We start from the raw sequence: 15,415 nt of genomic DNA, 5'->3' as shown, positions 1-15,415 counted from the left end.
AGCACTTTAATTCTTACAGTCCCCTTTTAAGATGTCGTCTAGTCTGTGAAGTCACATGTGTCCTTCCTTTATGTCCTGAAACGCTTCGTGGATCTTATGATCTTACTGTTTTTATTTTTTTATTTTAAGTTGATTGTAGAATTTTTCTGTTACTTGTTTGTGCTGCAGCACTGCACCCAAGACAACTTTCCCCTTGGGGACAATAAAGATCTATTCTAAAACATTTACTAAGGCCTCTTTTCTGTCTTTATTAGTCTGAATATCTTTGTGACCACAGTGAATGGAGGTTTCTGTGCTCACTCATTCACAAATATATGCAAGAAAATGAAAATCCAACACATTCATCACCTAAAGTGCGGCGCAAAACTTCAGCAGCGTAATGAAGTGCAGCAGCAATAAAACAAAATTCCTACTGGAATTGATGCATTTCAGCGCTCCCATTGAGGCCATTAACAACCAGCCGTAATAATCCTGCAGCCAAGAGCCACTATGGGCTTGATTGGCGTCATAAAATGAGCAACACCAGTTATTTACTGCCGACTGTGGTGAATCGGCTTTTTAGATGTTGATATTTTGACACAATGCAGCATCAAGTAATTGAGAAAATCTAGATTTTCAAAAGACATTTAAATCAGGTGTCAAACTCATGGCCCGCGGGGCAAATCTGGCCCCTCGCAGACTTTGATCCGGCCCGCAATATATCAATTTAGGTCCGCAATAAATCATGGCCTGTCTACTTTTTGTTGTTTGTTCAGCGTTTTGTCACGTTTTCTGAATTTATTGTCACTTTTGCAAACGTTTTTGGGCGTGTTTTCCGACATTTTGTCTGATATTTTTGTCAATTTTCAACTTGTTGTTGATGTTTTGTCACTTGTCGCTTTTTCCCCACTTTTTTCAACTTTTTCCAATGTTTTGGGGCATTTTTTCCGACATTTTGTCCGATGTCTTTGTCAATTTTCAACTTTTTTGTAACAGCTTTTTTCAACATTGTCAATATTTCTGAAGTTTTAGTCACATTTGCAGATGCTTTTTTTTTTTGCCACTTTTCAACTTATTGTCACTTTTTCAACGTTTTTGTCACTTTTGGCCACTTTTTTGCCACTTTTTTCATAGTTTATTGCCACGTTTTCCGACATTTTGTCCGATGTTTTTTTCAGGTTTTTTATTTTTACCTTTTTTGTGGCTTTTTTCTTTGATGAAGTTACTTTTTTGGGGCTGCATGTCTACCAAGCTATAAGTAAGAAGACAAGAAAATAAGGTTTGACTTTTTGTGATGATGTGAATAAACCAAACATGTCTGGCCCTTTATGTGATTGCTATTTTCCAGTGCGGCCCTTAGTGAAATTGACTTTGACACTCCTGATTTAAATGTACAGAAGAACAATGTGACCTGTGTCCGACTGTGATTCAGATAAAAGGGTTCGATGACGTTCATGTGTGCAAGCGTGTGTGTGTTTAGGACCAGATGAGTTCCCCGGTTAGACAAACGATGAGGCTTGTTCTGTCTTTTTGTCCGCAGTTTCCAGAGTTAATTATTTAGCTTCTATTGTGTTTCATTCAGTGGAAACGTCCATTCACCTGTCAGCTTTGTTTGTGCGTGCGTCTCACTCATTGAAAATCATTGAGTCACGGGCGGAGAGAGCAGAGAGAGAAAGAGGGGGAGGGGATACAGGGACAAAACTGAGAGTCATAAACCAGATATAAGACAACAGATCCGATCCTCTCTTGAGTTCGTGTTATTGATGCTTTTCATTTAAACCGGAAATGACTGTTTAGAGTCACATAAACACACCGACAGCAGTGAGGCAGAGGAACTGATAACACGTTATATAAAGCAAACATGAAGGGCCAAGCAGCTGTTTCTCACTTTCATACTAAATACGAATGAGTGAGTGTCCAAACATCCATTAACAATTCTTTGAAATATAACTTTAAAGTGTACTAAGAGCGCTACAGTTTAAACTCAGTTCAGGGACGAGACAAAATCTGGGAAAATTCTAGGGGTCTGAAGCGGCCCGTCTCAAACCAGCTGATGGTGTCGCTGCGACTCAGCAGGTCGAGTCTCCAGAGGCTGGTTTCACAACGTAAGAGACGTCTCCTGTTTCAGCAGCCAATAGAGAAGTCAGCTGGTGGAGTCTCCAGAGGCTGGTTATAGAACGTAAGCAATATTGAGACACTGAAAATCCCCAATATACCCAACAATGCAGGCGTGGAAACTCCTCATGAGAGTGACAGCATCATTTGGGAGTGGTGATGGTGAGGATAAGGGGCAAAGAGCCTGAGACACTGGGGATATGGAAATACTTTATGGTCCACCTGACTTCTAACTAGTAGCCTGATTATGAGATTGTAATCAGATTTTTTATGCCATATTTATTTAATTTACTGATTTTGTCTGATTGTTTTATTTAACTATTACTACTACTTTTTGTCTGCTCAGCTTGTACATTGTACATTTTTTCGTTTTCACATTCCTTGTGACCAGCATAACTCATGCTTTGACTGAAATGTTATTTCACTTTCTGACCTACTCGTCTTATTTGTCTTCTGTAAACTGTACCATGTGAGCTGTTGTTCGTCGTATTTGCAAATAAAAATTCAAATGACAAAAACTGCCAGCATCAGAGCATTCAGGGGTTTTCCCCACTTCACTCAAAACCTAGTCAATCAACTGCGGACTCAGACTTAAAGACCTTAAGCAAGGTGGTGGCGGGTGGAGAGAGGAAATGAGATCCGAGAAAGGGTTACCAAGCTGTGTGTACACGTAGCTGTAATGTGCTCAGATGTATTTGGATATGACTGGAACGCATGTGCTTTCATGTCTTATTGTTCTGTGTGTGTACAGGTGGATTAAATCAGTATATGTTCACGGGTTTCAACACACAGGACGGCCAACAGAAGCAGGCGTGTGTGTGTGTGTGTGTGGTGTCTGTGTGTGTGTGTGTGTGTGTGTGTGTGTTTTGTGTGAGCAGATGGAGTTTACACAGTGGAAGGTGTAAAGAGACAAACACAGCAACAGGTGGATGTGCGGGCGCTCAGATTTCAGATTTCCTACACCTTCATTTACTTCATTCAACAGGCTTTACTTTCAATATTTGGCAGCAGGAAGGGATATCGTGCATTTTAGATCATATAACATTTTAGATTTTAGAGTTATGATCGCAAACACAAAGTTGATAAAAACAAAAGTTTAAAAAAATTGCAGCAAGGCTGCTGATCAACGAACAAAGAAATTACTAATGTGTTAACGATGTAGGCTTCTGTTAAGGAGGCGATTAGAGCTTCCTGCAGTCAGCCATGATGGATGGGCACGCACGCACGCACCACGCACACGCACACACACACACACACACACACACCACACACACACACACAAAGAATGGGTGATAATTAGCTTGATAACCTTGTGTTTGGTGTTTAACACAAAACAAACCTACGTGATGTTGCTACAGAGAAAGTCACGCACACACTTACACGCATGCACAAACACACACGCACACGCACACGCGCACACACAGTTCATGTTTTAATAAGATAAAATCAGATGAAGTAACCCCACTGAAACGGTGTTAGTAATTAATGGATTAAGGATTATCTCAGAGAACGGACAGTTAATAAAGAAGAACACAGTGTGAGTGTGAGATTAAATTAAAGATACAGCATAATGTATGAAGAAGGCTTAAAAAAAGGTTGCTCTGCTGAGCCTTCCTCCACAGCGCCGTGGCGATAGAGGTACCTGACGAACGTCACTCCAATATTCTCTCTCAACTCGGCTTTTACTCTTCACCAGCTCCTGAGGGAAATGCCTGCCTCTTTAGCTGCTAAATGCTCTGGTGTGTTCAGTGACGTTAAGGTTGAATCCTTCAGACACTCCCCTGAAGTGTTGAATGTGAAACTGCCTTTGAATTCAGAAATCCTCCCTCTGCTAATTAAAAGGATTCCCAAAAGTAAATTGGCATTAAATTATTTCAATGCAGCCTCTGGGCTTCTTCTTGGAAAACAAAAATAAATGTTATTTGATACTTTTTGAGTTGTTCACTAAGGAGTATTACTGCAGACGCTGTTTAGTGTGTGTGTGTGTGTGTGTGTGTGTGTGTGTGTGTGTGTGTGTGTGGTGTGTGTGTGTATGTCAGGGGCAGCCTGTAATGAAATCAGTACTCAGCATAGAGTATTTGAGCCAATCAAAGCATGGATCAATAAAACACGGTTTGGCACAAAGCCAGCTCTCACCACATTTATCTTTCCCTCTCTCTCTCTTGCTCTCTCTCCTTCTGTCTCTCTCTCTCTCTCTCTCTCTCTCTCTTCTTCTGTCTCTCTGTCTCCCTCTCTCTCTCTCTCTGCCCGCAACTCTGGAACTCGGAGTTGAGCTCTGAAGTCATTCTTAAAAAAGGAAGATGTGTTCAGAGTTTAAAGTTTAATCCGTCAACCAGCGTTGCTCTGACTGGTTGTAGCGCTATCCTATGGCGTGCAGAGGGAATTTGAAAGACAACCGTTTATCCCGCCCCTCGGATTGAGCCCAGCCAATGGGGAGCTCCCAGACCCAACATCTGGATGTGGGTCTGGCTCGTCACGCTAGAAAACTGGTTGATTTTACCAGAACTTTGAAGTGTTTTTCAGAGACTTCGGGCCCCCCTGATTTCCTCTCTCGCCGTCTTTCATCTATCCATTCGTCTCATCCCGTCTATGAAGGTAGTTCTCATTAAACCTCTGACACACATACAGACTGGTAAAATAGACCGGTCAGCAGTTTCACAGAACAGAAAAGACTTGGCATATTCTCATAGATCCGTAGAGGCACTCTGGCTTGATATTACAGATTTTTATCAACTCAACCTCTGCTACTCTCTCTCTCTCTCTCTCACACACCAGTTAACTTTATCACACATTATTACGATGTCCTTCCTTTTCTTCGTTCGTTGCTCCTTCAATGATGACACCATTCGTCACATCTACTCAGGCTGGTAATTGAAAGAAAAGAAATGTAAGCAGAAATACGACTCCGTGCTAGAGACCACAACCGCCGCTGCCCTCTCTTATACTCTAGCAAAGATGCTTTTCAAATTAGTCTTCTAGTTTTTCCTCGCCACTGTCGCACTAAACGCTTCCTCTTGGGGGAATAACTGGAATTATTTGGGTCTTCGTAAATTGCAGAGTGTGGTCTAGACCTACTTTATCTGTAAAGTGCCATTCTTCATTTTAAAGACGCAGACGTTCACAGAGTGCTTCATGATCGGGACAGAAACGGTGTAAAGTGGAAACGCCACACAAACACAGAAGAAGAAAGTGATAAAAGTGTCTCTTACCTGACAGTAAAGTCGTACGAGCAGGACGCCAACATCGTCTTACTGAACGGAGAAAACTGCGGGAAGAGGAACAAAAAACGTTATAATTAGGAAAGTAATAAAGAGCATGGTCTTAATCTGTTCAATAAATTAATTCACATTGCTAAATTGTCAATAAAACGTGAGAGGCACTTGTTTGTGTATCTTATTGTTATTTAAAGGGGGCATTTCATCATCCATATCCCCTCGAGGAGGGAGAGATTGTGTTCCCCGAAGAGCGGCGCCCTCTAGTGGCACTAACGTTACACCCGGCAGCAGGTGACCTCAGAGCGGAGTTCCACAGGCGAGTGCAAAATGAATGGGAGTCTATGGAGATAGACGGCTAAATTGCCGTTGAGAAATCTCAGATTTGATTGTATATTTTGCCAGTTCAACAAGGACTATAGGTCGAAAGTTGAATGCGTACTTATGTCCTTTTGATTTCTCACAGGTTGACCAATATTGTCCTATGGTCTGCAGGATTTCTACATCAACATGCCGTCTACTTTCAAAACTCAAAAGTCAAATACCTGACCTCCATTGACACACAGAGATATTTGCGTTTTAGACAAATTATATAAAACATAATTCTTTGCCACATATTCAGTTTATCATCGTAAACATATGCAACTTTGGCTTAGATACTTAGTCCTTTGTCCTTACAGATTCTTTAAACAAACCCAAAAATAAAAGAATAGTATGACATTTGAAGGTTTAACTTTTAAGAAACGTTAATTGTTTCTTTCAACCTGGGCCCTATGTTCCTAAATATGTTCCCATGTGTTTGTGTCTGAGTGACTGATGGGAACAACAATCTTTGGCATCGGTCCAGTTTTAAGAGAGATCGCTGCAGTCGACAGCGGAGAACGAAGCTACGATGTAAGTTAACAGGACAATTGTGCAGCTTGTATTAGGGTTGCACTATATTGACAAAATGTGATATTGCTTATCGATATTAATTTCGATATTTTTAAACATATATAATTATAAAAGTTACAGGAAAATGCATCAAAATAGATTTTTAAATTACAGTAAACAAGTTTTCTTACAACAGACTGTCATATTGGAGCGGTCCAACATGAATAAATAAATAAGGACCACGTCTACAGAACAAGCCATGTTTTACTGGTTAAACAGTATAAAATAAATAAATAAATGAAGAGAACAGGACACAACTTTTCTTTTGCTTCTCTGATCCGTTCAGTTTTGTCGTCTCTATCTCTTTCTTCCCTTAAACTGTCACTCTGTTGAAATATGCACACACGTGGTACGCTCCATGGGGTATGTCACGTAGTGGCCCCGTGCGCTGATGTGTAGTAACATGGCACGGTAACCCCGGTAACTGGTCAATGAAATATGATCATTATAGCGTTTCAAACGGTCTTTATATCAAACACAACTAAGCCATGAAGCCAACGGACGGGACGCAGCGCTCCACAAAATAAACTAAATATTGCATACATACGGCAACACTTTCGATAACAATAATATTGTGATAACGATATTGAGTCGATATATCTTGGACCCCTAGTTTCACAAAAGTGCTTGTTTTGCCGCTGACAGACTCAGATTAATATTCTAAGAGTCTGACAACATTATGGAAAGGATTTCTAAGGAGCTCAACCTTTCTGATAAAGAGTAAGATTCTTTTTTTTAAACATAAGAACATCCGCAAAACTGCGTTTGCTAAATCCACCAGACTCCATGTAAATAAACAGTAATTTTAGCATCGTAAAATACACTTCATTCAAAGTTGACAGACACAAAATAAAAGTATGAAAAGGCAATCTTTCGACTTTTCCAGCTATCACAACTCTAGTTTTTTTTTTTTTTGGTTGAAGTAAACACAGAGTTTACTCATTTGCTCTCTACACACACTAAAATTATTGTTTTTTAAATGGACTCTGGTGGGTAAAGCGCTAGCGACCTCAGAGCTGTTTCTGGTTAAACAGAAAGTTTTAACAAGTGTAAGTGTGTGTAGGGTGTGTGTAGGGATCCTTTCAATAATGTTGTCAGAGACTTATAATAATAATAATAATATTAATCTCAGTCTGTCAGCAGCAAAACTAAACTTTTAGTGGACCAAACTGTCGCTGAACATTTGCCCCAAAGGGTTACATTGCAGCCCGGTCTGTGGTTGCTGGTTACAGTGTTCACGCTTAATACTGGACCAATGTCAAAGGCTGCTGTTCCCATCAGTCACTTACATGCAAAAACATAGAAAAAAGGGTCCAGGTTGAAAAGAGCTAAAATTACCCTTTAAAATAGAAATGATACAGCGGCACCTGCGGCGTTGTTTATGGTTTGCTCTGCTGAAATGCTTTGAATCCTGCTGAGTAACATTTCCATCTGTTCAAGGGTTTATTTTCATGTTGCATTGAAGTCTCTGCAGTCGGAGGCAGTCCCTCAACATGTAAAAAGGTGTGAATGTTTAAAAAAAAAAAGTCACATTGGCTTCAGGCAGGACGAGCAGACCTTTGTGCTCAGCAGTTATGCGATTGTGCCGACACAGAGAGGCTGAAAAGAGTCCACAGAGAGTACTTTCTCTGGCTGTCGGCTAAGCACTCTTAAATGAATTTATTCGTTCATTTGTTCCGCCGCTGTGCTCCTGACATTTTCACCTTTCTTATCTGACAGATTCAAACGGAGTCTCTGCCTCGTTTTCCACCCTCTTCTTTTCTTTCTCTCTGTCTCTCGGTCCAATTTACAGCTGCTTTATTGGCATCATCAAAAAGCTAAAAAGTCATTTGTAACCAAAGCAAAAACCTGATAAGAGGCGGTGCAGCTGGGATGATGGAGGATGAAATCCTCATTCTGTGTGACAGAAGAACAGTAAAGTATCTTCATCTCTAATACAGTCATTCCTTCTAAATGTAATTTAGTTTTTTACCAACAGTAACAATACATTCCTTATACTGTACATATTTTTATTACCCTATTGTATTTAAAGTGCCCATATTATGAAAAAAATCACTTTTTCTGGGATTTGGGGTGTTATTTTGTGTCTCGGGTGCTTCCACACACATACAAACTTGAAAAAAAAACTATCCATGCTGTTTTGAGTGAGTGAGTTTCTGACTGTCCTCTGCCTTCAGTCTCCGGGTGAGCTGTTCAAAGTCGGCTATATGTCACTAACCGAGACGAGGTGGCTAACCATAGCATGCTAGCTCAATAGCACAACACAATAACACACACTAGTTTTGTCAACCCTTCTGATAGAAGTGTGACAGAAGTCCTGATACTGAAATCCTGTTGATAAGATCCATACAATGATCCTAAATATCTCCGCACCGATACTGAACGACTGCGGTGGTATCACTGACAACGATGTTATTCAAAGGACGGCTTATGTGTATTTCTGGGGACTCTTTTCTTTCCTTTAAATGATCATGATTCCCTTCACTTCCTCTCTGCTGTCTCCAGCAGATCTATACAAGCAGACAGAATTTGCAAACACACACACACACACACACACACACACACACACACCACACCACACCCCACACAACCACACTAATCTCGATCGATTGGTGACACCTCTCCTGAAAAACACATCTTGAGCAAGACAGATTCTTGATTGGATGAACTGAGGTGTGTATGTGTATGTGTGTGTGGTGTGTGTGGTGTGGTGTGTGTGTGTGTGTGTGTGTGGGGTTTTGTGTGTGTGTGTGTGTGTGTAGGGGGGTTCTTATTAGATCTATTTAAGTGGGTGTTTTGATGCTATGAGACCCTGAACTGTCATCTCTGCCATCACACACACACACACACACACACACACACACTGCTCTCAATCCTAAGAAACAAGGCTGTGTGTGTGTATGCATATGTGTGTGCCTGCATATGTGCGTGTGTGTGTGTGTGTGTGTGTGTGTGTGTGTGTGTGTGTGTGTGTGTGTGTGTGTGGTACCTTGACCCTGCGGATGGCGTAGGTGTGTCCAGCAGCTGATTGACAGGCTGTCGGACGTTCCTCAGGTCCCACACACACACGCTGCAGTCCACCGAGCCCGTGGCCACGACGTTCTGCACACACCACACACACACACACACACACACACAAAACACAACAACTCACTGTTCCAAACACTCCCAGGTATTCAGAGAAGATCCAGTTACATGTCCTTAAATGGTAAGGTTGCACCTTAAATGCATTTAAGGTGGACTAAACTTGATCAGCTGCAATTTAAAACTACCAGGCATCTGGCAGACTGGATCTTAAAATAAAATTCTGCCGGCTAAATGCATTTCGAACTTCAATAAACATGTTGAAATGTATTTTAATCTGAAATCACGTTGGTGACATGCACCTTAAATAGATATAATTATACTTAACACAGTTCTACCGTTAACTACATTTGTCAAGGATGAAAGAAAACACAGTGAAGCCAAAGTTGCAGTGTAAGGGCGGGTACCTGGTCATATTTGCACCAATCACAGCTAAGGATCTCAGCCTTGTGCGCTGGGATGGCCAATCGACACGCAGCGCTCTTCACATCCCAAACTCGGAGCGTCCCGTCACCTGGAATCAGACACAGTTCATTAATACGTCCTAATCCCTCAAAAATAAGAAGATTTACGTCAAGCGGTTGTATTGTTTTAAAAAATACTATAATAAAAAATATAATAATAACAAATGTATAACTCTGAGAATCTGCAAATAGGTTCGAAACATGTCTAAAATGTTTAACATTACTAAAGAGTATAGAAGTAAAATAGACAAATGTATTCTCTGAGCAAAAGAACATGAAACAACTGCAGAGAGAGAATACAAGGCAAAATAGATAGAGAATTTTATATATTATCTTTTTTTAATTCTTTTATATTTTTGTTTCAACATACTCTTTGAGGGACATGCACATCATTTACTATATAATGTATCTACATTTATACCACAGTTATCCTGTTTACTTGTATTATTATATCAGATGTATTTACTCCTTGTTGTTATTTGTTCTTATGCTTTGGCAACACTGATGGATTTTTTGTCATGCCAATAAAGTAACATGAAATTTAAATTGAAAGGGAAAGAGAGAGAGACAGAGAGAAAGAGGGAGAGATAGATAGACAAAGAGACAAAGGGAACAGGTTAATAGAGGGGAACACGGCTGTATGTGTTCATTCAGATTGTTGTACTCGTGTGTGTTTGTGTGTGGTGTGTGTGTGTGTGTGGTTGTGTTGTGTGGTGTGTGTGTGTGTGGTGGTGTGGTGTGTGTGTGTGTGTGGTGTGTGTGGGTGTGTGTGTGTGTGTGTGTGTGTGTGTGTGTGTGTTTGGACAGAGGTTGAGGGTCTGCAAACACACTGCGACAATCACAGAGCAGAACCTTACACTCTTTCTCTCTCCTCCTCCTCCTCTCCTCCTCTCCATTAATTTCACAGCCAGCAGGTTTCAGAGAGCTCTATTCCCACTCTGCAGTCTTTATGCCAAAGTCAGAGCGAAAGCCTCAGCGGCTTCAAACCAGCCCTCCGACACACGGGGCCTTTTCATCCTCCTGCTTTTTTCTTTTTCATGTGAATTTTCTATTTGAGCAGCAAACACCTGAGAGGAGACTCCAGAGAAGTCACAAGCTTGGAGAACAGACATAGAACGACAACGTACTGTACACACAACAGGCAAAACATACATACATTTTTTGGGAAAAGTCCAGGCTTTTTTGGAAGTTTATAAATGATATTTATGTGGTCCAAAAGGAAAAAGGAGGAGGTTGATAGTTGGAGTGACCATCTGGAAGCCGCCAACAAAATAAATGAGTTTAACAGGATTAGGTGACTGGGACTCTGAAACAGAAGCAGAGGCTAACTGGCTTCACCTCGTGTTTACTGACCAGCAGACTAGTCCCACTTCCTCTCCTCCCGTTCCCCATTTCCTCCGCCTCCTCTTTAATCTAGCGTTAAAGGATGGATAAAAACCTGACCCCCCCTTGCCACCCCCCACCCCCAGTATCGGCCTCCACCAGACCACATCCTCCCGCTCTTTATCGATTCTGTCCTAACCGTTTTAACAGTCCACATCCTTCTGTTATTTATCCTCTTCCTCGCTCACACACTCCACTTTTCAGCTGTGTGTGTGTCCATTCTGCAGCACATTAGAGGCTGACTTCTGTAAAAAAAAAGTCTTGCTCTGTTCCACTTGATATCTCTGCCTTATCAGCAAATAGTTCAGCTAAAACTCACACAACACACACACCACACACACACACACACACACACACACACACACACACACACACCACACACAAAACACACACACACACCACACACACACACACACACACACACACCACACACACACACACACACACACCACACACACACACACACACACACACACACACACACACACACACACACGTTTCCTGTACAGCATACTCATACACGTGGATAGAGAGAATTTTTTTTTTAGTATTCGCGAATGTCGCAGTTGAAACCTGCAAAATAGATCTGATATGCAGATTCAATTCAGATTTTTTAAAAGGTTTCTCACCCAACGTCTCCACTGAAAACTGTAAAACCTGAGAGGAAAAGCACTGACTTTCTGTCTGTTGAACCGTAGAAGGGACTCTGTGAGGAACACACTTCACTGATTGGCTCATACTGGTCCCTTCTGAACTAAATCTAAAAATCCTCTAAAAAGGGACTGCAAAAATGTGTCTGAAATAAATAAACCAAGAAATCATATTTGGAAGAAGACCTAACGCGTCTCAAAATCCAGATTCCAAAGAATCATCCCGTTTTAAAGTGAATCTAGTTCCTGTTGCTGATGGCATCTCTGCAAGCTAATCCTTCCCTTGGTTCGGGAAGGGGGTGGGGGTGGGGGTGGGGGGTGGTACAGTATATCTCTCACCCACCATGCATACTGAAGGTATTTGCATTTCAAAACATCTTGCTGGTTCCACTAAACGTTCAACGTGGAGGCTAAATTCTGATCGCAGCGAGCATGTGGGAGACGCTTTCAGAGAAGCTGCATCGCACAGATTTACTGGATTGTTTTTATTAGCTGATGAAGGCTGAGATCAGCCACCTCCCAGTTTATCTGTAAACTGGCACCTGGCTGAAAACACACACACACAGACACACACACACAAAATATTAAAGTCTGGGATTGTGCAGAACACGAAATGGTCTACTGAATAAGCATGCAGTCAAACCTTTAAATGAAAAACTCTCATTAATAATTGAAAAAATGTAACCGCTAATGAAGTTTACTTTTGAGCATTAAAACTCGTTTATTGGCTGTAACTCTGTGATAAAAGGAAATAACAGGGAGATGTTTGGCTGATAGAAGGAGTTTAACATGCTATGTTCTCACCTAAGGAAGTCTGTCTCTCATCATCGCACTCGGACAAAACTGGAATGTTTCATCCGTCCCGCGTTGTTTTTTAAAAACGAGGAGGGCTCGGAGGGGGGGTTATTCCATACGGTGCTATGGAAAACCATCACTTCCTGACCCCCCCATTTGCACTGTCACATGCAAACAACCTACTGTGTGCACAGTTCCATGTTTTGTGTGTACCGGAAATCACTTATTTCATCACACCATACACCGGTCATCAGCATTATTCTTCTTGAAACACAGACTTAACGCCTTATTTAAAGAATCTCAGATTACAGCTTAAACAATACTATTCTCTTATAGTCACCACATGTCACACAATTGTATTCATATTTAGTCAGACACAGATACATTGAAAATTAATTTAATTTGTTTATTTGTCTTTGGTAGTGGTAAAAACCTGAGCATGGGGAACCCATGGGGGGGTGGTGGGGGTGGATTGGGGGGTTGGAGAGGTGAGGAGGAGGATAGAGCTTCATATTCTACAAATCACATGCAGTTGTTTCTTGCCTCCGCCCTTATTAATTTGGCTTTGTTACACTTCCTCCTCCACCTTCTCCTTCCTTGGGGGGGGGGGGGGGTGGGAGGATTGAAGTAATGATAAGCTTCAAATTCTACACATCACGTGCAGTTGTCTTTTCCTAATCCGACCAGTAGAATCCACCGTACGCTTTACCCACGCCACGTCTCCTATGTACCACACACACCCACTCCCACGCATCCCATCTTGCTGATCTGTCTTTTACCCTAACCCTGAACCTTGATAGAATCACTCCCAACTATCCACTGTCCCCGTCACACAGCACACCCTCTTGCGAAAAAACAAAAAACCTCCTCGCATTCAATTTCAAAACAGAAGTCTTACCAGTCCATTCTTCTCCCCTCCAATCATTGTCCATTAATCCCAGCTTCGTGTTCCCACCAGTCTTTTGTGAACTTTTCCTCCAGTCCTTCTTCCCTCCTCCATCTGTTTGGCTTTCTTCAGCCAGTTTGCTCTCAGCCTGTTCCCTCTTGAGGTTCTCTTGCAGAGAGTGCCATCGTCTGCATAGCGTTAAATGTGTCTCCAGCTCTTTTCTTTCTCAGCCAGGTCTTTTGTGAACTTTTCCGTCCAGTTCCTCTTCTCCTCCTCCAGTTGTCTTTAATTCCCCAGCTTCGTTGTTGTCTCAGCAGTCTTTGTGAACTTTTCCTCCAGTTCCATTCTTCTCCTCCTCCATCTGTGTGTCTTTAATTCCCAGCTTCGTTGTTCTCGCCAGTTTTTGTGAACTTTTCTTTCGTTCCTTCTTCTGCTCCTCCTCGTTTGGTTTCCTTCTCTGGCAGGTCTTTGTTCTCAGCCTGCTCCATCTTGAGGGTCTCTTTGCAGAGAGTTGCACATCGTCTGCAAGCGTTAAATTGTGTCTGCCAGCTCTTCTTTCCTCAGCCGGTCTTTGGACTGTCCCCCAGGAGCGGTTGCATTTTGCTGACCAGTTTTTCCTTGCTCTGTTGGAGTCAGCTTATTGGTGTTCACTCGAATACTTTCTCCTTGAGCGTGCTGAGTGAGGATGTTGTTCTTAGAGTTGAGATCCACGATTTCATAGCCCCTCTCGATGATTAGGTTCAGATGCTGTTTCACCTTCCCCTGGACTTTTCTTTCTCTGCCTCATACTTTTCAACCTACTCATTGTATTTGTCTTTTGAAGCTGGATTGTTTTTCTAGATGGACAGATTTCTTGTCTGAAATGCATCCGACCGGTAACCAGAAGCTCCTCCAGAACGGCCACTCGACCTTCTAGGGACAACGTCACAGTGTCTCCGGTGTAACCTGGGATTGCTCTTATTCTTCTCCAAGGCTACGTACCTTCAATTTTCAGCTCATCAATGTACTCGTTGAGCATGAATTGAGCATGATTCTGACAGCTGTGCGGTTAGGTTGGGGGAGGGGTGGACAGTCCGTGGACCGCCACAAGGCTTCCTTGTTTCTTGGGTTGTTCTTCTATCCATGGCTGTAGTCGCTCCAGACGTGTGTAGGAAACTTTCTGTCTGTGAAAGACTGTTTCTGTCGTATCAGACTTGTTTGTCGATAGAAGCGTTGTTGGTTGTCAGGAGACGTGAAACAAGGACACACGTGTGTACTGGTTACAAGTTGAAATGACCTCTATTTGGGTTTAACCCTGATTAACATAGAGTTCTGGAGTCTGACACATCATCGGGTTGCCTTTATCCTTTGATGTGGTGAGTCACACTGAACACAAACATTCTGACAGTTTTTGTTTGTGTTTAAATTTCCTGTAGAATTCAAAAGGGGGCGGGGCTACTCCAGCTACAACTGGTTCCACAATTTCATTCATAATTTCTTCTCACTCTGCACTATATACACTCAACATGTAGGGGAGAGCCGGGACAGTTGAAACACTTTTTAATTAAACGTAATTTACAAAGCGGTAGTATCGCACTGAAAGCTGATATTTTGTCACCAGCAACCTACACCTGTCATCTGTTAAATACAGCTGCATTTTCAGCTTTGAACAAAACCGTTCAGGAGTTATTACAGCAAAAGTGGGACGTGAGTAATGTTTAATCAGTCCCTCCTAGACGGGACGAATGAAACGGCATGGGGGGATGTATGAAACATACAACATACAGGGAAACACACACAAACACAGACACCCACACGCACACAGAGAAAGAGAGAGACACACACATACAGACAAACACACACATGCACACACAGGCACACACACAGGAGACACGCACACACACGCATTTACCCACACACACATGCACGCACCCA

General features: G+C 42.0%; 1 protein-coding gene across 1 annotated transcript in view; it reads right to left on the bottom strand.

The window, feature by feature from the left end:
* Positions 1-15,415, bottom strand: part of pex7 (peroxisomal biogenesis factor 7) — a 44,625-nt gene that overhangs the window by 15,974 nt on the left and 13,236 nt on the right. The window contains 4 exon segments of the mRNA XM_032543848.1: positions 5,304-5,359; positions 9,229-9,260; positions 9,263-9,341; positions 9,731-9,837. Coding sequence (XP_032399739.1) covers positions 5,304-5,359; positions 9,229-9,260; positions 9,263-9,341; positions 9,731-9,837 — 274 coding nt within the window.

This window comes from Etheostoma spectabile, chromosome 18, assembly GCF_008692095.1.
Source record: "Etheostoma spectabile isolate EspeVRDwgs_2016 chromosome 18, UIUC_Espe_1.0, whole genome shotgun sequence".
In the NCBI taxonomy this organism is placed as follows: Eukaryota; Metazoa; Chordata; class Actinopteri; order Perciformes; family Percidae; genus Etheostoma; species Etheostoma spectabile.
The sequence above is the reverse complement of the archived record's forward strand: the minus strand, read 5'-3'. Positions and strand labels throughout refer to the sequence as shown.